General features: G+C 39.6%; 3 protein-coding genes across 13 annotated transcripts in view; all 3 read right to left on the bottom strand.

Annotated features, from left to right (window-relative positions):
• ehbp1l1a (EH domain binding protein 1-like 1a) overlaps nucleotides 1-12,397 on the bottom strand; it is a 63,802-nt gene extending 51,405 nt beyond the window's left edge. For 7 of the 10 annotated variants that reach the window (XM_067579195.1, XM_067579192.1, XM_067579191.1 and 4 more), the window contains exons 1-2: nucleotides 12,284-12,397; nucleotides 3,560-3,864 (exon numbers count right to left, since the gene is read on the bottom strand). In XM_067579195.1, coding sequence (XP_067435296.1) covers nucleotides 3,560-3,663 — 104 coding nt within the window. In that variant the 5' untranslated portion in view covers nucleotides 3,664-3,864; nucleotides 12,284-12,397. The remainder of the gene's footprint in view (nucleotides 1-3,559; nucleotides 3,865-12,283) is intronic. The other 3 variants (XM_067579198.1, XM_067579197.1, XM_067579200.1) reach the window with 3 other exon arrangements.
• A 2,112-nt stretch (nucleotides 12,398-14,509) lies between these two features.
• On the bottom strand, nucleotides 14,510-17,902 carry kcnk7 (potassium channel, subfamily K, member 7). The gene is made up of 3 exons (XM_067580826.1): nucleotides 17,566-17,902; nucleotides 16,587-16,982; nucleotides 14,510-14,784 (listed from the first exon to the last, which is right to left on the bottom strand). Exons 1-3 carry the CDS (start codon nucleotides 17,900-17,902, stop codon nucleotides 14,510-14,512), a joined length of 1,008 nt encoding a protein of 335 aa, XP_067436927.1.
• A 1,179-nt stretch (nucleotides 17,903-19,081) lies between these two features.
• Nucleotides 19,082-27,579, bottom strand: taf6l (TAF6-like RNA polymerase II, p300/CBP-associated factor (PCAF)-associated factor). 2 transcript variants are annotated; one of them, XM_067579561.1, is made up of 12 exons: nucleotides 27,453-27,579; nucleotides 26,690-26,847; nucleotides 26,434-26,520; nucleotides 26,200-26,350; nucleotides 26,023-26,073; nucleotides 23,869-23,963; nucleotides 23,702-23,776; nucleotides 23,300-23,520; nucleotides 22,963-23,095; nucleotides 22,485-22,613; nucleotides 21,378-21,874; nucleotides 19,082-21,273 (listed from the first exon to the last, which is right to left on the bottom strand). In XM_067579561.1, the coding sequence occupies exons 2-12, from the start codon at nucleotides 26,834-26,836 to the stop codon at nucleotides 20,934-20,936; spliced, it is 1,926 nt and encodes a 641-aa protein (XP_067435662.1). In that variant the 5' UTR covers nucleotides 26,837-26,847; nucleotides 27,453-27,579; the 3' UTR covers nucleotides 19,082-20,933. The 2 variants fall into 2 exon arrangements, with proteins under 2 accessions (XP_067435662.1, XP_067435661.1); XM_067579560.1 differs by having other exon boundaries at nucleotides 26,690-26,850.
• Nucleotides 27,580-27,966: the final 387 nt, after the last annotated feature.

A 27,966-nucleotide genomic window follows, 5' to 3' on the forward strand; every position in this document is an offset into this window, starting at 1 on the left:
GTAGAAGTAGAAGCACTATGGTATAGGGTTAGGGGGTTAGGGTATCCTGGTTTCACTGCTGTCTCTTGAATGCTTTATTCATGGGATTAATTCTCGCCACACATAATAATAGCCATACAGTCCAACCATCAGCCAGTCATTTACACACTCTGATAAAATGACACACTTCATATTTGGGTTCAGGCTCAGCTGCTGCGTGTTCTGTGGTTTCACAGAATCACATGATGTTACATCAAGTGTGAACATGTAGGATTTGGTCTGGTTAGAGATGTCAAAGTAACTCAAGAAATACTCTCTGGCTTTGCAACCACTGTATGAGGACACAAACCAACACCATTAACACCATTAAACCCTGTGTGATCACATTTAGTCCCAGGAACACAGTAAAAGAGATCCCTGTGATCAGAAATATATCCTCTGGGATATTCTTAAATTCAATCATAGTGAAATTATGGAAGCCCTTTTCTGCCAATTAGAGAAAAAAAAACTGATTAAAAGTTAGAAATGATAAAAATAAAAAAACATTGTAAGTAAAGATTGTGGCATACTATGCCATAATTATTAGATACTAAGTTCAAATTAAATGCCTTAATCAAAATTATGAGAAAAGTCAATAACAAAATTATTGAAGTTATTACTATTAAATACCAAGTAAGATTTTTTAACTTTTTTAAGCCAAATTTATGAAAACATATGCAATAGTGAGTTCCTATTTCAAATGTCAGCATTTTTACATAGTACCTCATCGTTTTGACTTATTATTGTAAATGTATCTTTGCAAACTGTAATTTTGACTCGGTTAGTCAAAATTTTGACTAATTGTGTCATAATTATGACTTAAATTGTAATTTTGACTGATAATCTCAACATTTTAAATAAGTAAGTCTCTCTCATGATTTTCCCTTGTCATGAGTGTTTTTATTTTGTTCAGTCTTCACATTTCATCTTTTTTTTCTTTTCCTGGCATAAATGGGCCTCCACATAAAATTAAACTCTTTTAACAAGAAACCCCAATTCACCAAATGACCTCTGGAACCTGGAAAAAAAAGTAACTTAAAAACCTCTTTGACTTAGAACCTCTTAGTCTTTTCTCAATAAATCATAGTATTGACTTACTCAAAATCTCAAAATCTATCACTTTCACTCATGATATTTGAATTTGGCAAGAAACTCTGACTGCCCAAATTCCACTTAAAAACACACACACTTTCAGCACCATAAATTTTTGTTCTATTGATTTTACATTTACAGTCTGCTCTCACTTCCCCATTCATTTAAATGTGTCATATCATATTGTTTTGAGCCTCAGATCATAACTGTAGTACAGAACAAGCAAAGTGTATAATTTCTCACAAAGTGGGAACAAACTCACTCTATGACAGGATCTACCACGAACAGAAACATGTTGATACTGGTTGGTGTGTATAGCACTTCTAGAGAATTACATAAACTAAATGACAGGAAGCAAGGCCACTATATGCAAGCCAGGGCTGGAGGATTAGAAACACACGCTGACTGCACCATGAGTAATGATAATGGAATTAAAGGAACTCCTGCACTGCCAAGACTGTGGCAGTCAGACCAACAGCTCACAGACTAACCACACCAACAACAGAGCACATAACCAGGTGTGAGTGCTGATTAAGGATTCTGACCTATATTACATACCTTAGACTGGATTTTATTTAGGCAAAGTTATTCTACTGCTGCTTCTGTTTATTAAACAACATTTTACAATTGAAGAATTTTGGCTTCTTCTGTTAAAAAAAAAAAAAGTTTTATAAAAAAAAGCAACAGATTTATATTTATCAAAGAAGGTATGAATACACGTGTAGTTTTAGTATCTTGTCAAAACTAAGGTATGGGTTAGGTATATCAGCAGTATCAAAAGAATTTAAATGGTAGCCAGTGCAGCTGCAGCAATTAATAGACTAATTTTGTTTAGTTCAATTAATAGTTTCACATCAATTCATTCTTTAGTCTATAAAGTGTCATAAAATATTTATGGTGGTCAACTGAGACCCAGCAGCTAATTTTTTTCCTGCAGTTCCTCCTGTCAGGTTAATCCAGCCATGAGTGACATCTCCAATCCAGTCAAGAAACCCTCGAATGTTCAATTTACATGATATAAAAGCAGCAAATCCTCACTGGAGAAGCTGGAAACTGATTTTTTTTTTTTCATTAATTAATCAAATCACAGTTGTTGCTAATTAGTTTTCATTAATCGATTAATAAGCACCATTGGATTACCATTTCAGCAAGGCGGGTAACTGCCTCGGTTCCTCTAAGAGCCCTAGGTTCACTGTGTGTCAGTTAATTGTACCTGCTTTGATTAATTGCAATTTTGTTTTTTTGTACCACTAAAGGTAGTTAAAGGGGCCCAGTGTCAAAATCTAGTTTTAATTTTATTTTAGTTTCTACTGTGCTCATGGTGCATACATCTGTTTAATCACATAAAAAAATAAATAAATTGAGTAGTACCCCAGAATAGGACAACGGCGGGGTACAAAACAAAAAGTTTTGCCCCAGGGTCCCCTAACAGGTTAATCCTGCCATTACTGAACAGAGGTGTCTTTAGAGGGTTGGGGGGGGGCAGTGTTGGATACAGACCTGGTGGTGCTGATGGTGTGAATGAACACATCCATCCTTCACCTGTCACTACCAGAGATTATCACTCTTTCCTACAACCAGGTTAGCTTTCAGCATGACTGCAGGATGCCATATCAGCTACATAATGCTCAATATCAAAAAGCAGACGCGGAAGTGATGGGGCGTGCCCTCACCGCAGAAATACACATCACTCATTATCAAGCATTGTCACCATATTTTGATTTTAAAAAAATTACATATCAGGCTCAATAGTGAACATAAGTTAAATTGCAGATGAAACATTGTCCTCTAACTAACAAGATCCTGTCGTCTCCATTCAGAGCCCCCCCCCCCCCCCCCCCTTTCCCTCTCCCCTTCTTCAACCCAACCGGGTCAAGGCAGATGGCCGCCCACCTAGAGCCCGGTTCTGCTCGCGGTTTCTTCCCGTTAAAGGGGAGTTTTTTCCTTGCTGCTGTCACCAAGTGCTGCTCATGGAGGAATGTTGGGTCTGTAAATTAAAGAGCTCGGTCTAGACCTGCTCTATTTGTAAAATACCCTGAGATAACTTCTGTTGTGAGTTGGCGCTATATAAATAAAACTGACTTGTTTGACTTAACAGCACTTCATTTCAAAACACCCAACTTTTAGAAAATATTTATGGTGTTCGCTTCCGCCCATTTGTGTATGGTGGCGAATAGTAATTATGATGGAATAACAAAGATAATAGCTCAAACTTTATTGACCTAGATATGCTGAACACGGTCAAAGTGATCCCTCAATGCAGCGTTTTTTCTGTGGCGTACATGAAGAAAAAAATGTTAATATTTCTAAATGGAGTTTGGCATTATTCTCTTGCCGTAAAAGATAAGGCTGACAGTCCCTTTTACTAGGATAGAACACATTAGGATGGCACTGCCAAAGGACAGGCAACAGCTATCCACTATATTAGCTAGTTATTAGTGTTACTTACCATTTATTTGTGCATTCTATCATCAGTTCTTGAAAGGAAGCAGCAAACTGGAACTTGGACGCTTTCTTTCCGACCCGCTGGAGCCGCTTCCATACCGAAGTCATGGTCGGGCTTGTCAAATCTCACAGACGCGGTGAACCGACATTAATATGAAGGAAATATGTATCCTCGCTCCTGTCCCTCCGCTGGGACCTCACCGGTGGAAGTGGACTGAAGAGCTCCACCTGCTCCGCTGACAGCTCCTCTCTGGCAATGTATGAACCCACTTTTCAGCGTCTCCACCCTCATAGTCCTCCTCACGCAGCCTGCAAAACAAACACACGCCTCTAGTCAGAGGTGGCGTCAAGTTCACCACGATATACCGGAACACGCAAGACTTTCACTTTCAAATAAATCCCTCGTCTCGTCACAAACAGCCCCGACATGACTTTGATCCATCAGGTCCAATGAAATTTGGAAAGTCTAGAAGAGACGTATCATTAGATTGTTTTTATAACATTCATGTGTGGGGAGGCAACGGGAAGTCAGCCGGTTCAGTCTATAAATATTTTGGATTTGTTAAATTTAATTTACCTACATGAATATTTATACTTCCATGAAACAAAATGCTGGAGAGAAATGCTGAAGTTTTACGTTTATAAGGTCTATTTAGATTGTAAATTTAAAGATACAGAGCTCAAAATAACGGAAGCAACTTGAAGTAACCGCCATACATATCTTATTGGCTGTAGAATGAAATGAGAAATTACAATTACAGTTATTTCATTTGAAAACTATAATAATGAGAAACATATTGTCAAAAGTGAAAGATTGGACGATTTACACTTTTGAAGGTCCTCACTTCCTGTTTCACCATAGTTTATTGCGGCTAGTTTGACGCAATAGGGATGATTATGAAGCAATATAGCATGCTTTACAAGTCACACCTACAGTGACTTCATATTCTGCAGGGTAATCTAATAATATGATGTTGTTACATGTGATGCTCTAGCTGAAGTCACCAAAGCTTAGAAGTAATAACAGTAATTCTACAATAGACATAAAAAAGATACAACAGAAATTTCACAGTCAAAACTGATGGCAGTAATACAGCAGTGATAGTGACTCTGTTGAGAACCTCTGGGCACTGTAACTCAGTACAAGAATACTATAACAATATCAAGCCTAATGCTATTGGAGATAAAATTCAATAATGTTCCGTAAGGCTACTTAGCTGAAAGCCACAGGCCGCTGTAAGTCCCTAAGAGAATATTACAGGGTTTTTTCATTAGGGCTAGGTTACACAGACATCATTTGCTTATATATACTCATAAATAATTGAAGTAAACAACAAATGCAGGCCTAAGAGGAGCCAAACGATGAGTGAGTTCTCACGAAGCGGTGTTGAGGGATATTATCAAGGACTGAATATAAAATGCAAATTACCTGTTTGTCTCTCAGGGGAAAGTTTTCCCTGTTATGAGTCCCCCTCAGCTGGAGGGACTTTTCCAGTTTAGCCCTGAGTCTATTTATAATCTGTCGTTGACACATGGAGCAGCTGAGAATATGATGTAGCCTCTGAGAACATACACATAAACACTCTGTTCACACTCTGATTAAAGTGCATTCAAAGATCATTTATATTTTGATTTCATACAGTGTCATTATTGTGTTTTACAAATATATCAAGTGTATTCATTGAATTACAAAACTAGGCCTTCCTCTGATGCAAATCATATTTACTTACTGACATAATACTCCTGCCAAATGACCTGATTTGAGATATTTTTTATTGGAGTCCATAAGTAACAAGTCCACTAACCTGCTTGCATCCGCTTTGAAAAAAACCTGCATTAATTGTTTTTTTGTTTTTGGGTTGTTGTTTTTTTTTTGGGGGGGGGGGGGGGGGGGGGCAACAGGCTGTAAACACAACATCTGATATATTATCACCTCATTAAGTTGATATGGGGAAAGCATATAATGAAAAGCATACAATGCAGTATTTACACATCCAACAGGCATTTATTAGCATTCATTTGGAGTCATGGTTGTGTCACCCTGATGAATGTAGACAACACTGACTTTCCTTTTAGCTCTGGTTTGGTCTCCATCAACTCCTTTGCAGCTGCTAATGCTCCATTCGTTCCCTGCTAACTTTGTCTGTCTGCCGTCTGGTGCTGGTAGTGTACAGGTTTATCAGAGCTTTTTCACTGAAAACTGCTGTCTGCTGCTGCTGGAGACAGCATTATGAGAGCAATGAGTCTGAAAAAACAGTCCTAGAACCAAAATAATTAGCTTAAAGATGCTAAGTACCTCTGGAGCTGAGGGAAACCAAATGTCCTTTGGAAACATTTCTGTTATTTCTAGTGTAATCAGTTATAGTCATGTTATTTCCAAAATGTGTTAATTGAAGTTAATTAATAGATTTAGAAGTATTTTGGATGGTGATCAGTTTACACAGGTCATATGGTCAAATTCACACAGCATTATCTAAGGAAAATTTACAAAGTTAACAACAATTATACATATGAAAACAGGTAAGAGATTACTGGGGACTGTTTTTAAAAAGTAGATGATTTTCTAGTTTGAAGTAAGAATTAACACCGATACAAAAAGTTTTGTTACTTTTTACTTAAATTCAGCATTTGATACAATTGACCGGTATTCTTATAATGGTCTTGAGACTTGAATGTGTTCTTATCTGGTTCCCGCACATTCAATACATTACAGGGAGTAATGTTTACATTAGTCTCAGAGAGCATGCATCCCAGAAATATGACTTTTGTTTAGCAGCTGCATAAGGAAGCTGTCTGGGTCCCCTGCTTTTCTCACTACATATGCTGATATTATCAAACAACACAATAATCATTCATTTCCACAGCAACAGTGGTAGTATACAACTAAGCTGTATGAATGTCAAGCCACATGACACTCCCTGTCTGGAGTCTGCAAACAATAAATCAGTGAATACATTTTTTTTTACTAAATAAACTACACACAAATACTTGAAATACTTGAAATATCATGAAATACAACAAGAATTGCAAAGAATGATCAAATATAAAAAAATTCAACCAAATAAATAGTTAAGTCATAAAAATGTGAGCTTGTTCAGGTGGGTTTTTAAAAGCTTTCTAAAATGTGGCACAGACTCAGCTGATCTGATAATGAGGGAGAGTTTCTTGCAGTGTTGGACCTACAACAGTAAAGGCACAATCACTCTTTGTCGCATTGACTGTGGAATTTGTAAAGACATTTGGTTTCCAGCAAGTCTTGCAGAATTAGGTGTTATAAGAGAGCCACTTTAACCCAGTTAGCACTGAAGGGATATTTTCTCTGTGTTTCGTGATTTTTGGAGAGTTTGGCAATATGCTTGATGACTGAACAAGAATCTTAATGTTACGATTGAAGTTGAGGTTTGGATAAAAAAAAAAGTTACAAGCCATCCAGTTGATGGTAGCAAGGCAGCAGTGTAGGAAGTCCAGACTTTAAAAACTTAAGGGATTAAATGAAACATACAACAGAGTGTCATCAGCATAATAATACAACCACATCACCAGACAGTAACATTGTCACTGGGCAACCAAACCAAGTGGTTTTTGTGCCTAAACTTAACCAGACCTTAATCACAGCAATGTCATACCATAAAACGTAATTATTTTTAAACAGTGATTTGTAACAGTTTTGGAAAGCACAGACAAATTATGTTGTCCTGCCAATTACTGCCAATACAAGCAGCATATTAGAAAATGCTCCCATGGGTCATTCTGGAGTGCAAGGTCAAACAACCTATTTGGTTGTTTAATTTGGAGGAGTTGTTGGTGATTTGATATACCCTGACACACTATACTGCCATCCACCACTCCTAAATCAACACCGTTATTTTCTGCCTTTCTACATGAATGACACACTACTTCCTGCATTGGTACAGAGCGTTGGCATTGAATGTACATCATGAGGAATCATCCAATATGGATGTAATTCCAAGGGTACTGGGCTCCCCAAAGGTAGGACACAACTTTGAACTGACAAGTAGTCAAAGGGTAGCAAATACAAACTGAATACAATTGAAAAGAGTATCAATCATGACAAAAACACTGGGGAAGAAACAAAGGTACCAATAGCTAGTACATTAGTGTGATACCAGACCTTGAATGGTTTTGTTATTACATTTGATAAAAAAAACTTGCAGTCTCACATGGTCTCAGTACATGCTGTCCTAGTCTCCATCTGTTGCTAAGAGATGGGTCCAAGTCCCAGGCCAGTCCCTGATGTTTCCATTATGGGACTGAACCTCCCCTGTCAGTGTCCTTCGATCCTCCCAGTCTCCCAGCAGGCACACTGGGAAACAGCTGCATTTGGGTGGGTAAAAATACAGCAAGAATGAAGGAAGAGCGGAGGGGAGTCTCCACATGTGGGAATAACAGTTTTTTAAAGTTGGTGTTTTGCCAACGATCTACTGTGGTGAGGTTATGTTTATCTGACAAACTATTCCGGGAATTGCATTTCCTAGTTCCTCTGGTTCAGTGACAACACTTAATTTGGAAAAAAATGGAGGGTGTCACATTAAAGAGGGGTTTTCCTGCATATAGAAAGCTATTGGTCAATAAAAATAACCCTCAATTACACACATACCAGAGAAGCAAAGTGCCTCCAGAATGTCAACATTTCAGGAACTACAAAGCTTGTGTGATTTGCATCAGAGGAAGGCCTAATTTTGTAATTCAATGAATACACTTGATATATTTGTAAAACACAATAATATGTCTGATGAGCTTTTTAAGGTTTTAATGGTGTGTTGTAACTATGATGTAAACCCTCTCCTAAACAATCAACTTCCTGTCTGCAGGCCACCCACCAGTTGGTGCGTATCCTGTTTTGGAGGTCAGGGCATTGCAATGAGATTGAGTGTTTTTTGACCAACGTTCACGGCCAGTCGTGTCATCTATGGTTAAAAATAATATACAGGCCAGTCAAGGTTGTCCACCTCTGATATAGTGAAGTGTAATTCATTATATAACTGATCAATATTACAGTGGTTTTCTACAGAATGCCTTAACCTAAATAATTAACTTTATATATATTTTATACAAGTGAGCAATCATGTCTTTCTCCACCTCTTCCTAGGTTTTTGTATTTGCTTTTTACATATATGTGCATACAAAAGTGATACAAAAGTTCAGCCATCTGCAATTTCACTTAAAAAAATAGATTCCACCAAAGGCTCTGGACACACAGGAGGGAATGTCATGCAGAGCAACTGTTTGCCCCAGAGAGCTGAGGATGGCAAACAAAGGGACACTTTTGTGTGGTTGACAAGATGAAATAGTGAGTGGAAGCTTTGCAGACAGGACAGATGGGTCTGTCACAGAGTTTTGCAACACACAAGACAAAAATGAACCAAACATTGCAATAACACGTAAAAATCAGTGCTGACATATTCTTCATAAGGCCTCTTTAAGTTCATGTGTCTAAACAAGCTGAATATATTTTTTTGCAGGGTGAGGACATCCAGTACATGGCCTTCATAATACAGAGAGGGACTGTACATTCAGTTATAACACACCGATTTGTGTGTTTTTCTATGTTTTTTAAGGAAATAGTTCAATATTTTGGGAGATACCCTTATTTGCTTTTTTTTGAAAGTGAGATAAGAAGATGATATCAGTCTCATGTCTCTGTGTTAAGTACAGAGCTGGCATTGTGGTTAGTCTAGCTAAGCATAAAGACTGGGAGGCAAGGGGAACACAAACGAGACACAACATGTTAATTGTTGAGCTTTAGAGATGTTGGTAGGAGTATTTTAAAAGTGTGGAAAGAGTCAGGCTGGCTGTTTCCCCCTGCTTCCAGTCTTTATGCTAAGCTAGGCTAACCATGTCCTGACTCTAGCTCTGTTCTGCATACATAGACATTAGAGTGGTATCCATCTGAACACCTCACTCTTGGAGACAAAGAAAATGAGTGTATTTTCCAACCGCATTCCTTAAAGTTTCAACCACGGCTAACAGGACTCAGGGTGACAGATTCAGACATGAGATTGATTTCCATCTTCTCACCTCATTCTCAGAAAGAAAGCAAATAAATGAATTTCCTAAAATGTTCAATAATTTCTTTTGATTTTTTTTTTTTAATTATTACTTCTGATTATTTTAAAATTTTACAGTTTTGGGACAAATAAATAGATACATAAATATAGAAATGATGTGCCTGAGCACATCATGCAGGGAGATCAAATTTACAAGTTACAGTTAGGTTAACAAATTAATTATTGATATTTTTTAAATAATCAGAAATTGATTACAACAATTACAGTACAACTGCAATTTCAAACTCTGCTGTTCTATAAGAGCTCATTATACCACCTGAGAGAATAAAATATTTTCTTTAAATGAACATGACACATCAGATTCTTTCTAGGTAAGGAAGAACATGTGCTTGAAGTTTACCACTGGTGGAGTAATCAGATCCCTGCAGGCATCATACCCCACAGTTTTATATATGACCTTTGTAAATATAGCCTGGTTAAGCCAAACACCTGTTTGCTGTCTGTCAGAAGCAGAGCAGATGACAGGCAGCAAGAGCATAGGCCAACATATTAATAAGGTCACAGAACACCATCCCTGCAGCCATGATGCAACAGTACAGTCGCATGTATGACCTTTGACTATACTATGGAGTGATATGCCTATAGAATAGCATACATTATTTGGCTACTTGGTGTCAGAAGATCACAATAAGCTAAAAATCGTGTGTATTTGATAAATTGTGGCCTCTAAAACTTGATATGGTAAATATGCAACAAGCAACTCTTGCCTGTTTACACATCCAGCAGGCAAGTAACATCATCATTAGCTGTCTTTTGGATGGATACGAGTCCAATATTTACTCTCCTTTTTTACTCAGCTCTTGTCTCCACCAGTTCCTCAGTAAAACATATGGCTCTTTAGCTACTAAACAAATAAATAAATAAACCTGCTTTTCACTGAGAACAGCTGCCTGCTGCAGTTATACACTAGGTTGAGTGCTGAGAACAGTAAAGCAGAAAACAGTAAGGTGAAACTGAAACAGTGAAGTTGTGGCATGCAAAACCAAAACAATCAGCTAAAAGAAGCTATAAATAACTAAACGAAGCTATAAGTCTCTGTATAACAGAGAGGAAGTGCAGAGTTGGTGATAATCCTTTGTGACCCATTTCACAATCAATACAGTCATTTGATCTATCATTAATATTAAATGTATTGATTAGTACAGCTTCATTTATTTTATTTGCCTAACTTTAACCATTCATTAACTATATTGTCCTTGTCATATACAAATATTGCTGGTTTATTTTTTTTCTTTTAACAATAAACTGCAAGTAGCACCTTTGACATTACACACAGTCATTTGATCCATTGCTCATATAAAAATATTGAGTAGTGCAGCTTTAAAGTTAGCATCAATAGTAATAGCAGTCGCAGCAGCTGGAGGCTAACAGTGACAGTTATTGTGTTTGGGTTAGTTGTGTCCAGCAGCTTTAAGCAACAGTTCACTTCCCTTGAGACAACTGCTGTTTGATTATGTGACCTGGTAAGCAAACGCTTTGATTCTTTGTGTTAGATGTAGTCTTGGAGGCAGCTCTGAGGACAACTGTTGGCTGTGGTATTTAACACAGTGTTCGACTGAGCTCTGAGCAGGCTCATGTGTCAAGTGACCAGCCATCACAAGGCTGTCATGACCATCAGTCATGCCTGTGTCTCTGCTGTACCACAGTGTTGTAAACTGATGACTGGAGGAAGAAGACAAAGAAGGCACTCACCAGTGACTCAGCTGAAAACACACCAGCAAAACAAATTATATGCCAAGATTTCCTGCTTTCTGACCATGATATGTAGCTTTGTTGTCATGTAAACACCTACTACTGTTGCTTAAGTAACAGTTTTAGTGTTTGTTACTTTTACTTTGGGTTTTCACATTTTTTAAACGCTGACAAGTAACTGACATTTAATGCTTCAAGACACATTTAGCATATCTTTGCATAAAGTGTGTGTGTGTGTGTGTGTGTGTGTGTGTGTGTGTGTGTGTGTGTGTGTGTTGCATGGCAGGGACAAGAGCTGGCAGTGCTGGTCACAAGCTCAGTTTCATGGCGGCTCCTTCCATAGTCCTCTGTGCCTTGTACAAACACAGCCATAGTAGAAGAAGACAAAACAAGCCTCTGTTCATGTTCCAAGTAAAGCAGTCTGCACCTTCATCTAGATGGTTAATTAAAGGGGCATTCACTCCGAATGTACTGTCCCGAAACACAGAATCTATGGAGTGTGAGTGATGTCAATACATCAAATATCAACTCAAAACTTTTTCCCCCACATTTTTATCTGTTATGAAAACATTGTACTTACCAAGGTAAGTACAACTTACTTGGAGGTAAAACCATAAGTAAGCACATCTGATATGCTGCTAATTATCAATTATTTCACAGGAAAATGGTGGGCAAAACTACGGTAAGTATATTAGGTCAAATTTGAACAGTTTGGGTAACATTTTTAACATTCACCTTCATTTTCTTTTCCAAATACATTTGGCTAACTTGAGTGTTTGTTTGCAACCTGTCTGATCATCTCACTGCTCCCCAACATTATCGAGTTGCACTCTAATGTTTGGAGTAACATTAGAGTCCAATCATGAGTTTTTAAAACTGAGAAAGAGGGAAAGAAAAATAGTAACAATAATGAAAATAACTAAATAGATACATAAGTCATTACTCACAGCGGACAGGCTTCCTCCACGATGGTCTGGGGGAAGTCCACTGTGGAAAGTTGGGACCAGCCCCCTCCCAGGGGTCAGAGCATAGCCCAATGCAAGGACACAACAATAGAGAGAGAGAGAGAGAGAGAGAGAGAGAGAGAGAGAGAGAGAGAGAGAGAGAGAGAGACAGAGAGAGAGAGAGAGAGAGAGAGAGAGAAAGAAACAAAAAAGAAAACAGCCTGAGGACCTTACTAGTCCTTCCAAGCTGCACTGGTCTTTGCTGCCTGCCAATATAAATGCATGCATACATGTACATGTATGAATATTTCTTTTTTTTTCCCTTTCTTGTTTTTCTTTCTCTCTCCCTCTCTCGTTTTTACTCTACTTTCTCATTCTTTCTCTTTCTGTCCTTTTTCCTCCCTGTGCCCATACATACCCATACATTCTTTCCAATTGACACAAGTATCACTCCGACCCATCTTTACTGATTTAACAATTGTTTTGCATCACTGTGTCTGCTCTCTGTTCTTGTCTGTACATTTAGTTATATCTATATTGGTTCAGTTTGTGCCACCTTTTTTTGTTATGTCACATTATTTAAATAATGTAATTAAATAGATATAATATAAATAAAGAAAGTTGTCTGATAAGGCACTTTAAGGTGAGGCTCTGTATTTGCAGGGATATTCCACACCCCTTCTTATCTGTACAAACCACACTCAGACTGACAGTGAGATACAGTGTGAAAGACATTCAGGAGCTTTAACCTGCCATTTATACACATTGATATCATATAAAATAATCTAGTGATGGTTGTTTGTCAAACCATGCTGTCTGTCTCCCCCCCAGACCTGCACTGTAGCGCTGCTGTAATTAGCTGTGACACCTTGTGGTCACTTATGTACATTACATGTTCATCTAGTTTAACCTACAACATCTGGAGTTACTTTCAGTGGTTAAACCATGAGCAATGGGCAAGGTCAGTGTTAAAAAAGGAGTGGCCTATATCACAACTATCAGAGTTGGTTCCATGTTTAAATAAATAATTATAAATAGTATCTAGTTATCAAGTTTAATGACTTAATTGTGTCACATAGGAAGCAGGAAGTGTACACATTTTTCTTAGGTTAGGTTAAAGTACTTCCAGTTCCTTAGAGTTACATGTCATAACTATAGCAGCACAACTGACTTGAGATACTTGAGACACATTTAGGTTGTTTTAAGCACTTTGTGTGCTGTAGAAAAAAAAAGAACACATACTTTGGGTACAGCAAAACAGAAAAATAAAGTTGCTGGCAATTTTCTCACACACAGGGTACCTCACCTCAAAGTTTCCCAGCAGGGATTTAGACAGGTTCACCAAGTTAAATTTAAGACTTTTAAAGACTGTTAATACCACATAAAATGTTATTTACTATGTTTCACCATCATACCATCCAAAGAATGAAAGTATGATGGAAAACCAGTAGGACTATATGGCCTACATATATTTAGTATTATATCACATGTTTTTCAGTACTTCTACATCCCAGCAGTACTGTATATAAAAAGAATTCCTATTAATATAATAATGTCAGTGTTTGCTGCAGGTATGACTCCACACAAAAGGAGGAAATAACTTGCTGCAGCACAATCCACTGCTGAAACAATCCCACTTTCAGTTTATAGGTGTGTAGCCTCTCCTGACAGCCTGCAATCAGATCAAAACATTTTATAACTATCGCTGCCTACAACAGGCAAGAGAAAATATTAAACATCAAAAAAAATCCCTTTTTAATACCTTTTTAAGGCCTTTTTAAGGCCTTTTTGAGGAAGCTAATTCAGTGCTTTTTAAGACTTTCCAATAGCCTGCACAGTACAGATAATCAATCCAGTGTTCTTGTGTACTATTAAACAGTTTAGTCTCATTTTACCGTGAGTGAATGTTGTTTATCTCATACTGTATGTTATAGTTAAACTGTGCTGGTTAAATATTTCCAAGCCCAGCTGCTTATATCATTGTGTTGCACTCATGAGCTCCATCATGATGTTTAAAGACTAAATATGGACATCGTGAATAGGAAACATTTCAGTCTTGCAGCTGTGCAGCTTTACTGGAACTGAACTTGAATTATGACTGAACTTCACAGCTTACTCCAGAGGAATGTGATAATATTGAAGTGCAGTGCATTAAGTATTTGAATATTCAAACATGTAAGAGTCGGGTTGTGGAGGTGTTGTGGACAGGTTGGTGTCCAGTTGTGCATCTCAGGTGGTTTGGAGAGTTGAGGGTGTGGATCTCTGGGGGTCTGAACAAGGGGTCATCAGTTCTAAGGGAGTGGAGGAGATGGTACAGATAGACGAGAAGTACTGAGGCTCCTCTTCACAATTTTCTTCACTCAGTGTCAGTTCGTTGAGATTGACACCTTCCAGCTCTGCATACTGCACACCAGCAAAGAGCCTGATCACCGCACGGACCTGGGGAACCTGCAGGAGAGTCTCCTTGAAGGTGATGAGCACCACCAGGCCCACCAGCAGGTAACCTGTGGAGAGAGGAGGACAAGATTTGGTATGGTTTGGTGATTCTGGTATTAACAAGATGTAATTTAGTCTCAATATCACAGAAAATTTACAAAATATAGCCTATATTTAAACAGTTAAAGGGGAAGTCAATTGATTTTTAACATCAGTGTGTGCTCCAGGTGTTGGGGATGACTACTACATATATATAAAAAAGTAATATAAAGCAGCGTCGGCTGGGGCTGAAGACTACAAGTTTGAAAACGAAACAAATCTGGGAGTGTGGAGTTAGAAAGAAATGAGGTTAGCAGACCTCTGTAGCTCCTCATCTCTGCTGGAGGCTAGCAGCTCCAGGCTACATTAGCCGCTACTAGCATAACACACCACAATCTCCAGCCAAACTGTACCAGGTTTTGACGAGGAAGAAGAATGTGTAGAAACTGTCCATCATGCATCTGACAGTGTTGCAGTATATAAGTGCAATACTCCTTTAAATTAATATATAAAATTATATGAAAAAAGTAGCTTTTTTGTCACAACTGTCTTAGCTTGGTGGGTTGTGTAGGGGGAAGTTTACTAAAATCCGGACTTTCATGTAATTCACTTGAGTCCATCTCATTTGTGGTAATGTTTCTGTCTTACAGTCCTGTCACATCTAAATGATAACATGAAGCTAAAAAAAGTCTTTGCTGTGATTTCTCTGTTAAAGCTGCATTAATATGTTTGTTGCCACACTAGGTCACTCCTCCACAACAAGCAAAACATCCACACACATCAGACATATTATGGCCTTATATTGTAAAAGGTGTTCCAGTGAACATGTTAGCAAACAGTTGCCTATTTATACATCCAGCAGACACAGAGCGACATTAGCATTCATTTGGAGTCATGCTTGTATCCACCTGATGAATGTGAGTCCAATATTCACTCTCATTTTAACGATCGGTTATATATATCTGTCTCTTCAGCTGCTAAATACTCCACTGTGTTCATCATCTAGTCTCTAACTGTGTCTGTCTGCTGTTTGGTGCTGAGCAGGTATTGGGTTTATCAGAAAACAGATGCTGCTCCTGCTGGAAACAAGGGTAGTAGTTGTGAAGTGAACCACAACACTGTGGGCTGTAAAGCCAAAACAATAAGCTAAAAGAGGCTAAAAAGTGCCACAGAGTTGAGGGGAACTGCAGAGTCGGTGATAAATCTTTTCAGGTTTACCAGTATGAGTGACACCTTTCATATCACACATAGGAATTGAATTCATTGTTAATATAAAAAAGACAATGCAGCCTTAAAGTCAAACATAAACACCAGCTTGGATTTATTGGTAATCACAGGGCATCAGAGAAAAAAAAATAGAAAAGGTACCATTATTCAGAGGATCCAGCCCTTGAATTGGGACATAGATGAATAGTCCCTCTGGTTGTCTGGGAAACTTCCCCCACAACCACAGCACAATCACCTGTCCCAGTGGGAGATCCCTCTATGACCTGATTTCTTCCATTCTCTCTCTAAAAACACAGCTTTTCTTTTTAAACATAAGCACATGCTGGTGTATTTACTTTTCACCATCCTCTATATGTTGGGAAAATGTCACTAGTTTCTGCATTTCTTTCTAATTGAATTAAATTTAGAAGTAAACATTTCTCAAGAGAGCAGGTGAATGCTGTTGCCTTCTTTTAACTCACTTCACAAAGCCTTGAACTGAAATATCTCTGTTCAGTGTGTTACTTCCATTATAATAGTATAATAAACATAATATCATGCATACTATAAAGGCTGTCTAGGCACATACACCTGCATCACTAGTTACTGACATCATTCCACTTACATGTGGTGAGGAGATTGAGTGTCTCCTTGGCCGCTGGGCTCCAGCTTCTCCCCACAGAGTTTCCTCCCTGACCGACGGTGCTCAGGATGAGAAAGCAGAAGAAGAGAGCGTCCAGGAAGCTCCACTCCGGCTCCACCACACACACCAGGAGAGCGGGGAGAAGGAAAAGGAGGGATACAACCAGCACTGAGAGGAGGGTGGCGTGGATGATGGTGGCCCGGGTGTAGGGCAGGGCCCAGTGAGTGTGTAGATGGTGCACAGGGGCATCGGTGAGGACGGGGAGGAGGAGGTTGGAGAGGAGGGTGAGGAGGAACAGGGTGAGGGGGATCCCCAGGGTGCAGTAGAAGATACAGAAGAGCTTGGCTTCATCTGATTTGGGAGAGTAAGAGTCAGAACCTGAGGAAGAAGAGAGGAAGAGGTCTGCAGGAGGACGTGGAACCACTGAGGAGTTTGACAAACACATGACAGTCCCCTACAAATGCACTAAACTAACATTTCAATCAGTGAGCTTTACAGGTGTTGTAGGTGTATTTCGGAACTTTGGACAGAGTCAGGCTAGCTGTTTCCCTCTGTTTCCAGTCTTTATGCTAAGCTAGGCTAACCAGATCCACAAACATCCTTTAAGTGCAGTGCTTGAGTTTCTTAGTTACTTTCCACCACTGCTAACAGACGTTGGGGTGGAAATGTTTTATTTACTCTTATCAACTACCGTTTTACCAAAGAGAACTAAGGCCGCATACAATATACTTAATGGTTTTCTATTTTGTATCTTTGTACATCTGAGTTTTGGACTGTTGATCAGACGTAGCCTTGAGTTCTGGTAAAGTGTGATTAACATTATCACAATTTTCTGGCATTTTCTAGACAAAAACAATAAATCAGTGAATCTGGAAAATAATGACAGATTAACTGATGATGAAAGTAATTGTTATATGCAGCCCTGTTTCATTCATTTAGACATTTCTGCACTGTATCTCACCCATGGTGGTCAGAGTAACAATCACAAAGTAGAGTGACGAGGTGAAGTCGTAGTCGCTCTCGTCAGCATCAGCCTTCAGAACAGCTACATCACTCTGGTGAGCAGAGAGAACTTTCTCCAGCAGCTCACTCAGCCTGCGCTCCTGCACGCAGGGGTTCTCCTGCAGGAAGAGGCGATGCAGCTCCTCCACCTCCACTTTCAGCTCCTTCTCCACCGGCATCTCCACCGCTGTGAACACCAGACCTCCCAGCACGACAAAGAGGATGTAGCTGAGAAGCAGGAAGGTAAACGCATTGATCTGGCACAACAACCCCAGTGAAGACATGAGCTGGGCCATTGTTGGTTCTGGCTGCTGTGTTAGTGAGCAGACTGCAACCAGACACTAAGAGCTGGGCAGCTTTTAAATATTTAGAAAGGTAGAGCAAGTCACAGACACAGAACCAGCCACAGTGATACTGGGTCAGTCAGGCCTTTTTTAACTCAAAAAACTGTTAAATATATGTTTGACAGAGTATTTTTGATTACCTTGTTATGATTTTTTATTTTTAAATCAGAAAGCTAATTAAAGGGGGCATTTCATTAATAGTTTGTTTTTTTAAAAATTCAACTATAATGGAATTCTGGAAAAGATGAGCTGAACGAAGAAGAATGGAAGCAAGTCTAAATATTAGAGGGGATTTGCATGGAAATTATATACAAGATTTTTTTATAACTCCAAATGTACAAATTAACATATCAATAAAATAAGAGGATGGAGAAAATGTGGTGAGACAAAGGTAAATCACTCGCACATTTTCTTTTTTTGTCCCATTTTAAAATTGGACATTCAGTCATAGCGGGTATCATGAGTTTTTACAAAATGAAAAAACAATAACCCCAATATATATTCTTAGAAAATCACCACCAGAGCTAATGCAGGAAACAAACCACGAGCCCTGAAGCAAATGACTAGGAAATGGCTAAAACCATAAAGTCCATCAGTTCAAATATGGAAAGTAATGATACAGGAAATGTCATCAGTGCTCATCGTCTCTCTTGTATAAAGACGTTGGTTTTAGTGGATGAGATATGAGGCCATCAATTAACTTATGAAATGACTTAAACTCTGCCTAACAAAATCATTTTACTAAAGGACAGAGGCAGATCTTGTGAAAACAAATACAGTTGTATGCAAAAATTTGGGCACCCCTTGATAAATAATATATTTTGGTGATTTTTTAATTGAAAAGATGTAAACACAGTCTCTCTAGGATATGGAACATAAAACAATATTTTCAGCAAACATTAGTGCATAGTTATTTTTTATGTTATAAATTGAAAAAAATAAAAACATCATTGTGGCATGTGCAAAAGTTTGGGCATGCATCCTAGAGGAAGAGGAAGATTTGTCAAGGGGTGCCCAAACTTACACATAACACTGGGTGTATAAAAAATAATGGCAAGGGCATGAAAATATACTGGATATTTTGTGGGTGTACTGAATTATGAATTAATTGCAATAAAAGTAGGAAAAAGCTACAACTGTGAGATCTTTATTTTTGGAAAACATCAGCTATGTACAAGACATCAAACTTTCTTACACATATACAGAAGAAGTAAACACCGACCTCCGCAGGTATTCAGTCTCAGAGCTGAGAGAGAAATAATCCTTCCATCACCTCTCTTCTCATTTTCTTCTCCTCTGACATCAGCTGTCTCCTGTGTGTGGGATCCTCTTCATAACAACTGTGTTGCTATATATATATATATATATATATATATATATATATATAAGGCCAGTGTTGATCTTAACAGTCAGTATGGTTCACCTCTCATTACATATTCATCCACTGTAGAATTCACCAAAATATTACAACAGTTGAGAAAGCCTCTAAGCTAATTATGAGTCTAGTGCTCAAACGATTATATGACTAATGATCGACAGAAAATTGTCACTTTTGACAGTAAACAAATAAAACACGCCAAATATGTATAATTGCAAAGTAGCAAATATCATATATGAGTATTTGCTGCTTTTCACAGTTCACATCATAGTGAAGTCAACATGTTTGGGTTTTGGACTGTAAATTTAACTGTTTCAATATGACCGTTGCGATGGGCAGTTTTCACCATTTTCTGCACTAAATGATTAAATATGAATGTAAATAAGTGTTTTTGCAACTCTAAGTGGTATTTCAATATTAGTATTATTATCATTTTATTGCTTAAATTGATGTATGAGGCAGGAGTAGGACTGGGTGTGCAGGGGATATAAAATGGGAAGACGACAAAATTTAGTCTCAACTTTAAAGGGGACCTGTTATGCTCATTTACAGCTCTATATTTTTTTTTTATTTTTGGACTCCACTAGAGTAGCTTTGCATGATTCACAGTTCAAAAAAACTCCTTGTTTATTTTATACTGGCCCTTTTCTGCAGCCCCTCAGTTCAGCCACTGTCTCTAACAAGCAGTCTTAGCTCCTGTCTCTGTTCTGACTGGCAGGCATTCCGAATGTATCAGAGTCATGTTAAGTTACCGCTGATGCAAATCTTACATTTCCTGATTTATTGCTTCATATTAAAAGCTTTTAAATGACTAAATCAAGGGAGACTTTTATTGTGAAGAACAAACAGTAAGTGAAATGTGAACAGAGGAGTGAACTTGTGCGCTGTGCGTGGAGCAGATGACCATATAAGGAAACCTGTCACGAGCCGACGTTGGCTTGGGCTGAAAGAAAAAAACGTTGGAAAGCGAGCATTCAGAGCAGTGTGAAACCGGTGCTATTTGCCCACAGGGATTACTTCTACATATGTTTACCTCATTATTTGACACGGCCACTTTTAACATGAACATCCGACATTCTAATATTTATATGACAGAAAATAATGAAAAGCATAATAGGTCCCCTTTAATGTCCGAGAGAGATCAACATCCCAGAGCATCTCAAAACTAGATGTGATGTGTTTTAGTTGCCTCTTGTACACAAAAGTATTTTAAACACCAGCGTCACTTTATATTAGAGCCTCTATGTGTGTGTTCGTTTTAATATGATAACAGCATCTTTCAAATGATTGTCATCATAGAAAAATGAGACATTTTTGGTTGAATATGTTGGACTATTTGGAGCATACACTACCGTGTACCACATTGTCTGTAAAAAAATATATCTATTTTTTATTCTACACAGAGGAGTTTATCACAATGTGAACTGATCAGGCCTTTGTTGTTGTTGTTTGTTTCAACCATGTAATTAAAAACTGAAAATCCTTGCAATATATCAACAGTCTAAGCTGAAAATATGAATACGTGCCTGTAAATGTCTGTAGCAGTGAAAGCCTACTTTGTAGCACTGCAGTCTAAAGCCCACCTCTTGTGCCTGAGACTCTCTTCTAGAGAGGGAGATGGAGGGAGTAGTGGGAACATGCCCAGCGGCGTACAGGTTTGCTCACCCTGCCAATGACAGATAGTTTATGGGCGTAGGCACGTGGTGGGATGGCAGGGAGAGGTGTAGTCGGGGCAAAAGTGGTCTGGAAGGGGCGGCGGCCTTGGCAGCGGCGGCCCATTTGTCTCCCGCCGATGAGGAAGGAGAACGCCGTAGGTCCCGTTTGAGGAGAGGTGAAGCGAGCTTTAGGGAAAACGTCACGAGACAGACCTGCCGAGCGCTGGCCTGAACGTGAAGAGGAGGATCTGGAGCGCTGCATAGAGGATGAAGAGGAGCGAGCCAGAGACCTGATGGAGAAAAGAGAGTCAGCGACACTGCAAACATTAACCTGATGGTTTAGTTTTTAAGAACAACAACAAAAAAAAAAAACACCAGCGAGTTCATGGTCTACCTTCCTGATCCCGTTGCTGCCAGGCTGGGTGGAGGCGGATCAGTGCGTGGACTCCCATCCTGCCTCGGGCTGATGTTGAGGTTTGCTGTCAGCTGTGGCATCTTACGGGTGGTGTCGGGGTTAGAAGCTGGTCCGGCGGGTTCCTTCCTGGCATCGCCGAGCTGTGACAGGGTGCAGGGAGGGTAGCTGCCGAACCCGGGTCCTGTACTAAACCTGACAGCCAGGCTGTCTCCGAAGAAGGAGTAGAGCTCACAGTACATGGCGGGGAGAGGGACGGGGGTCCACTCCTCCCACGGGCAGCCGGCTCCACCAGCCTGAAGGTGGCTGGCGATTCCCAGGGCGGCCTCTGATAGAGGCTCTGGAGGTGGGCTGAGGCCGGGGGAGCTCACCCTGTAACCCATAGCACCCGCTGTGGAGCCCGGCTGACCGCTGGAGCCTCCTTCTGCTTGCTGAGACAGAGACAGGGCCTTCATCTTCAGCAGGCGCTCCACTGCCACCTGCAGGACACACAGCACAACCTCTTTACACTCTGTACAGCTGACTGACTGTTTGCTTTGGTCAGCAGTTGTTGACCAAATTTCCGTGAAATGTGCTCGGAATATTCATGATCCCCAAAGATGACCATTTTTCCAGTGCCACCCTGAACACAAACTTTTTTTAGTCCCACTAGTGGTAATACCTTTCGAATATAGCTAATCTGTGAGTATAAACTCCCTTGAAGCAATGTCATCAAATGTTTAATCCATCTTCTCTCTTTCTTATAAAAGTATAGTGTAGAGAACCTTCAGCTCCCAGCTGGCTGTTGTACAGTATTAACTGCATTTTCACATAAATAAAATGGTATTCTGCTACTAAACTCCTAATGGAAACCATGAAATAGTCCTTCAATTCAGCTCCAGTTTTTCAAATTTTTACTTTCCATCTGCATGGGGAGTGAGACATTTTGAATGAGATAGGGAGGGAAATGGTTCTAGAAAATAAATAAACCATCCCTGCAAAGCACCAGAACAGTGACTACCAGTCTGAATGTTGCCACAATGAAGAAAAACAGTGTTGTCTTGCAGTGGATCGCTGTGTGAAAGGACTCTATGTGACCGCCGTACTGACCAGGATAGCTCCATAGACTTTGTGTCCATCTGCTTTGACCTGCGCGTTGGAAACAGAGTAGTCATCCAGCACAGCCTGCAGGTTAGCCCAGTAGGCAGGAAGGTGTGGGAAGAGCACTCTCTCGACAGCCTGTCAACACACACACACACACACACAGGTTAATGCAAAGATTATCAAGGAGAAGTGATAGGAGTGCATTTAAACGAGCAGAAAATACAAGAACATATGATGGCGTACAGAAGACATAACAGGAAAAAAACATGTTAAGGTTTCCAAACATACTAAATATTTCATGTTGGATTTTGCAGAAATAGTCTCTGACTGTAAAGAGATTCAATCCTTTATGATGATTAAGTTGTGCAAATATGGAATAGGTGAGGAGTTCTTTCTGAATGTGTCTCACGCACAAAACGTACACTGATGCTCACCTTTAGGTTTCAGCTGATAACATGAATGAATTCAGAGGTGGTGAACATACCTTCCAACCCAGAGCATGAAGGCCCACCACAGCTCCATAGTGGGAGCAGAGAGGTCTCACAGGGTCCGACAGAACCTTCTGCAGGGACAGCAGGATCTGGTGGTAGAGACCACTCACCAGATCACCATGAGTCCTAGGAAGAAATCAGAACTCAAATAAACTTCATCCAAAATGAATATGCATGTGTTGTAAAATATCTGCTCATTTCATCCTAAAGTTTTTTATTCTTTGGTGTTTCAATGAAATAATACAACATTAGTGTCGTCCATCTGATTCTAAACTCTGTGTCTGAGCAGCCGTGTGTGTGTGTGTGTGTGTGTGTGTGTGCGGCGCTCACCAGAAGATGTGGCTGAGTAGCAGGGCTGCGTAGTCTCGGAGGGTCCAGTGGTCGTTTAGCGGGTTGATGGAGGCTGCCAGCGGCTCCAGGATGCAGTACATGACACTAGAGACCAGGCTGCGCACGTACGAGCCCAGGTACAGGTAGGGGTTCTGGACCAGGCTCTTCACCATGTGGAGGAGTCTGTTGAGCTGCTCCAGGTCGTGGCTGACTGACTTCACCTGGACAGAAACAACACAGGGATAGATGCAACCAGATATGTGGTCATTCAATGATTATAAGGAATATCTTTAAAATGTAACTGTGAAATCTGAAAACACGATATTTGCACATTTTCCATGTAAAAGTGAATAAAAGTGAAATGTTTTGCATGTTGTAGAAGATGTGATGTGTGGAGCCTACCCCGCTGATGACGTAAACAAAGTACGGCAGCAGCGCAGCGATTTTGGAGTTGGACTGGAGGTCCAGCAGAGCCACCTGAGACACACACACACACATCACAGATGTCAGAGTTAACACACACCATGCAGCCACACAGCACGCTGGCCTGTATTCAGCCTGCCGTTTACCTTCATGAGGTGGAGGTCCTCTCCCAGGATGGCCCGCGTGATCTGCTGGTAATACTTCAACAGGTCATCTGACAGCGACTGCACTGCAGTGGGAACTGTGACAATGCAACAGGTCAGGTCAGACAGCTGGAGTCTGTTTTATCAACAGGTGTCACTCATTTAAACATTATTGCAAGCTTTGGATACAATCAAGGGAATTCAAGGTGAAAATTAGGGCTGCAACTAAAAATTACTTTCATTATCCATGAATCTGTCAATTAATCAATTAGTTGTTTGGTCTATAAAATATCAGAAAATGGTGAAAAATGCATATCAATGTTTCCCAAAGTCCAAGATGACTTCCTCAAATGTCTTATTTTATCCACAACCAAAAGATATTCAGTTTACTGTCATAGAGGACTAAAGAAACCAGAAAAGAAGCTGGAATCTGAGAATTTGGATTTTTTTTTTCTTAAAAATGATTCAAAATGATTTATCAATTATCAAAATAGCTGGCAATTTATTTAATAGTTGACAAGTAATCGATTAATCGTTGCAGCTCTAGTGACCATAGTCATGTTAAGCTGCAAACCACTTGACCCAGTATCAAGCTTTCAAAGCACAAGTATGCAAGTACGCAAGATGTTTTGAATCACATGACCAGCCCAGTTACGTCACACTAACATCAGAGAGGTGTTTCTTTAATCTGCCACAGTATTTAAAAAAAGTCATAAGCCTTTTTTCCCTCTAATTGTCAAGTGTATTTTAAGCAAACTTTTGAAATGTTGCAAAAATGAAAAAAAAGAAAAAAGAAAAAGTGAACTGGGTGCGTTTCCATCAACTGGTTTGGAGCGAATAAACTAGGCTACACTAGGTTTTCATCAGAAGTTGGTGGTATCGTCTATGTTATGCATGGCAAGAGGAAGATGGAGACAGGTCTTCAGGAATTTGTTTCAATTTGGCAAGTTGTCATTGTTCTTTCATGTCAGCTAGTATTGGTTGCTTAGTTGCTACTACCAGCCATGTTTGTGTGCGTTATGGGAATATCCAGGAAGATACCCACAGTGGAAACAGCTGATCAGTCATGTGAGTTAAATGTTTGCTACGTCAGAACTTATTCAAAAAAGGTGTTTCAATCTCTCATTTAGCACATCAACTGTTTTTTTGAAAAAGACAAAAACCAGCTCAAGCTAATGTAAAAACGTTTTTGCGAAACTGAGGAAGTTTTTTTTTAAATTTTGCTGTTTCCATCAACCTTTTCTGATGCGATACTTCAAAATGTGCATAAAAATATGTTGATGGAGACACAGCAATAGACTCAGTTTGAAAAAGTGATTCGTTTTCATAATTTGACAAGTTGCAATATGAACCAAATCAAATTTTAAAACGCATTTTAAATATTCAAATTTAAAGTGTTCCTCCATATTTTGTGTTGCACAGAGTCCTGCCAGTGAATCACCAGTGTGATTGTCAGATTATTAATACATCTTCCATTAATAGGCCAACGTTGACCAATGTTCTACTTGAATACATTTGAGAATGTGCACCGGCATGACAAGTATGAACATCACCTATTGCTTCACAAGTGAGGGAAGCTGTGGGGACGGGTGCAGGTTGGGCGCTGAAACAAAACTGAAGTGGATTCAGAGCAGTCGGCATGTATCAGGTACAAGTCTTGTGACACTTCAGCCGTCATGTCAACCTACTGGTAAATGAATTTTATGTTTACTCTGCAGTTAGCTAGATAGTTATGTGGCAGTATGTGTTTTATTACAGTAGTTATAGATATGCTTTGGAGTTTCTGACCTCTACTACTGCAGTGGGGCAGTTATTTTATGAGTGAGTCCTCTTTTTGTTGCACAATCACTGGCTTCACACTATTCCACTGATCTACAGGTGGCTGTAACGTGCCAAGAGACGTGGCCATGTGCCAACAAATGCAGAGAAGAAGAAGACTGCAAGCTATTTAACATGGACATAAACAATGCAGGGTGTAAAATACATTTGACAAATCAGCTTTTGAAATGTTATATGATGAAGGAAACGCATTCATCACCTTCAGTAGACCTCAATGATGATAGTTAATGGGTATTAACATTAGTTACAATGTTGTGATGAATATATATCATGTTAATGCAAGTCATATGGACATTGCTGTTGCTGTGACACACTAACCTGCTCCCTGAGGTTCCAGGTTGCCTTTTCCATCCAGGTACGACACATTCACTGACAGGACAAGAAAACAGGAGAAACATTAGTAAAAGATATCTCTCTATTCAAAGAGCTGAAACATGGGCTTTGAGCATTAAGGATACATCTGTCTGTAGTTTGTGACAGCGTGGTGGGTCGTACCTCGCACCATGGTCTCAGCACAGCCCTTGGGAATGTTGGTGGCCAGAGCCAACTCAACCAGGTTGATGTCTCGCTCCTCAGTGAAGAAAAGCTCACCTTCTTTCACTGAGCGGAAAGGCAGAGCATCTTGAGCCCCATAACCACAGATAGCCTGGTGAACACAGGGAGATAAAGATGTGATTTTTGACTGGGAGGGACTACTGATAGGAGCATCAAAGTAGAATTTCAAGTCACCTCCACGTTGCTCCAGCGCAGAGCTCTGTTGAAGCCCTCTACTGTCAGCTTCCTCCTCTTGGCATGTCTCATGAACTGAGAGCTGCTCTGTGTGGTTTCAAAATAAAACGCAGACACCTCACCATCAATACTACACATTCACACATCATGATAGTACATATCTGTCCTTTGAGTATGGAACAAGGTGACTGCGGCCTTTCATGTGATACATTTTGTAAAGGGTGTCACTGTAAAGTTTCAACCCGGCAGCACTGACCTGCGTTGCCTCCCTGAGCCGGTAACACACGTCCTCAGCCAGCAGACCGGCCACATCGTCGCCGAGCTCAACGCCTGCACTCTCGGCCATGAGTTTCACAGACTCCCGGGAAATTTCGGCGAAGCGGCGCTCCTCCCGGTCCGCCATGCTCAAGGCGACTACTTAGGAAACAGCGAAGAAAAAGCACCTTACATAAACATTTATACTCTAACATCTTCTCACACAAAAAGACAGCATGACTGCAATAACGAGCAGTGTGTTAAAGCTACGATTTTATTAAAATTGAGAGGTGCATGGTGGATCAACTGTATCCCGAATTTACCCGAAGACATATTTGATTCGTTAAACATCTTGACTTCTGATATATCCGTTATGTATCAGTGATGACAAGCCAATAAGTCCTAAACTACCATACTTTTGAGTGGGCTTTGGCGAATGTAGCTACCCGGGGCCAGCATGCTAACAAAATACATTCTGGGTACGGTCTATCAGCTGGAACACACAATTTATAAGGGGAAATTTAAGTAGTTATGACGTTAATAAACTATCATTGTGTGGTGTATAAATGTCTGGTTAGTGTTTGCTAGAGAAGAGTATGAAGTTAACGTTAGTTACTGTGAAGTAAACAAATACTAGACTGAGCTATTGTACTTGTAGCTAGCTACAATCATCTAAAGTCAAGAAATAATAGCTAGCTTGCTAAAAATAAATAAATAAATAAAAGAAAAAAGAGCAAATGCATTAATTTAAAACAACGCTTTACCTTCTTAACTAGATAGGCTGAGTGCTGAATAGCATTAAAATGAGGACGAAAGTTCACATAAATTTAGCCGCTCTCCCTGTAAGACACTCCATAACAGTGTCAAGTTAGCAAGCAGAGGAAGTGACGAATTTCGTCTACAACCTTCAAAATAAGACGATATTGGTGAGCCGTTCCTTTTATTTGTTTTTTGTTTGTTTGTTTTGTTGTTTGTATGTTTGATTGTATGGTGAAAACAAAATATACTGAACATGACTCTGTGAAAACAGTCTCTTGTATTTAAGTTTTCTATAAACATTATTAATTAAAGTAAATTGTTTGAATCAAAAGTAAAGGCTACGTCAAATTGAGTCAAACTAAATCCGGTTTAATTGTGCTGTACTTGACCGAGCAGGGCTATACGTTGACGTAATGACGCAGCAGGTCGATAGGAGACACTGATTGGTTGAACACCAGTCAGACACAGACGGACCTCTTCGATGGAAATATGTCCTCCCATAAAAAGAAAAAAGTAAAA

This window comes from Thunnus thynnus, chromosome 22, assembly GCF_963924715.1.
Source record: "Thunnus thynnus chromosome 22, fThuThy2.1, whole genome shotgun sequence".
NCBI lineage: Eukaryota > Metazoa > Chordata > Actinopteri > Scombriformes > Scombridae > Thunnus > Thunnus thynnus.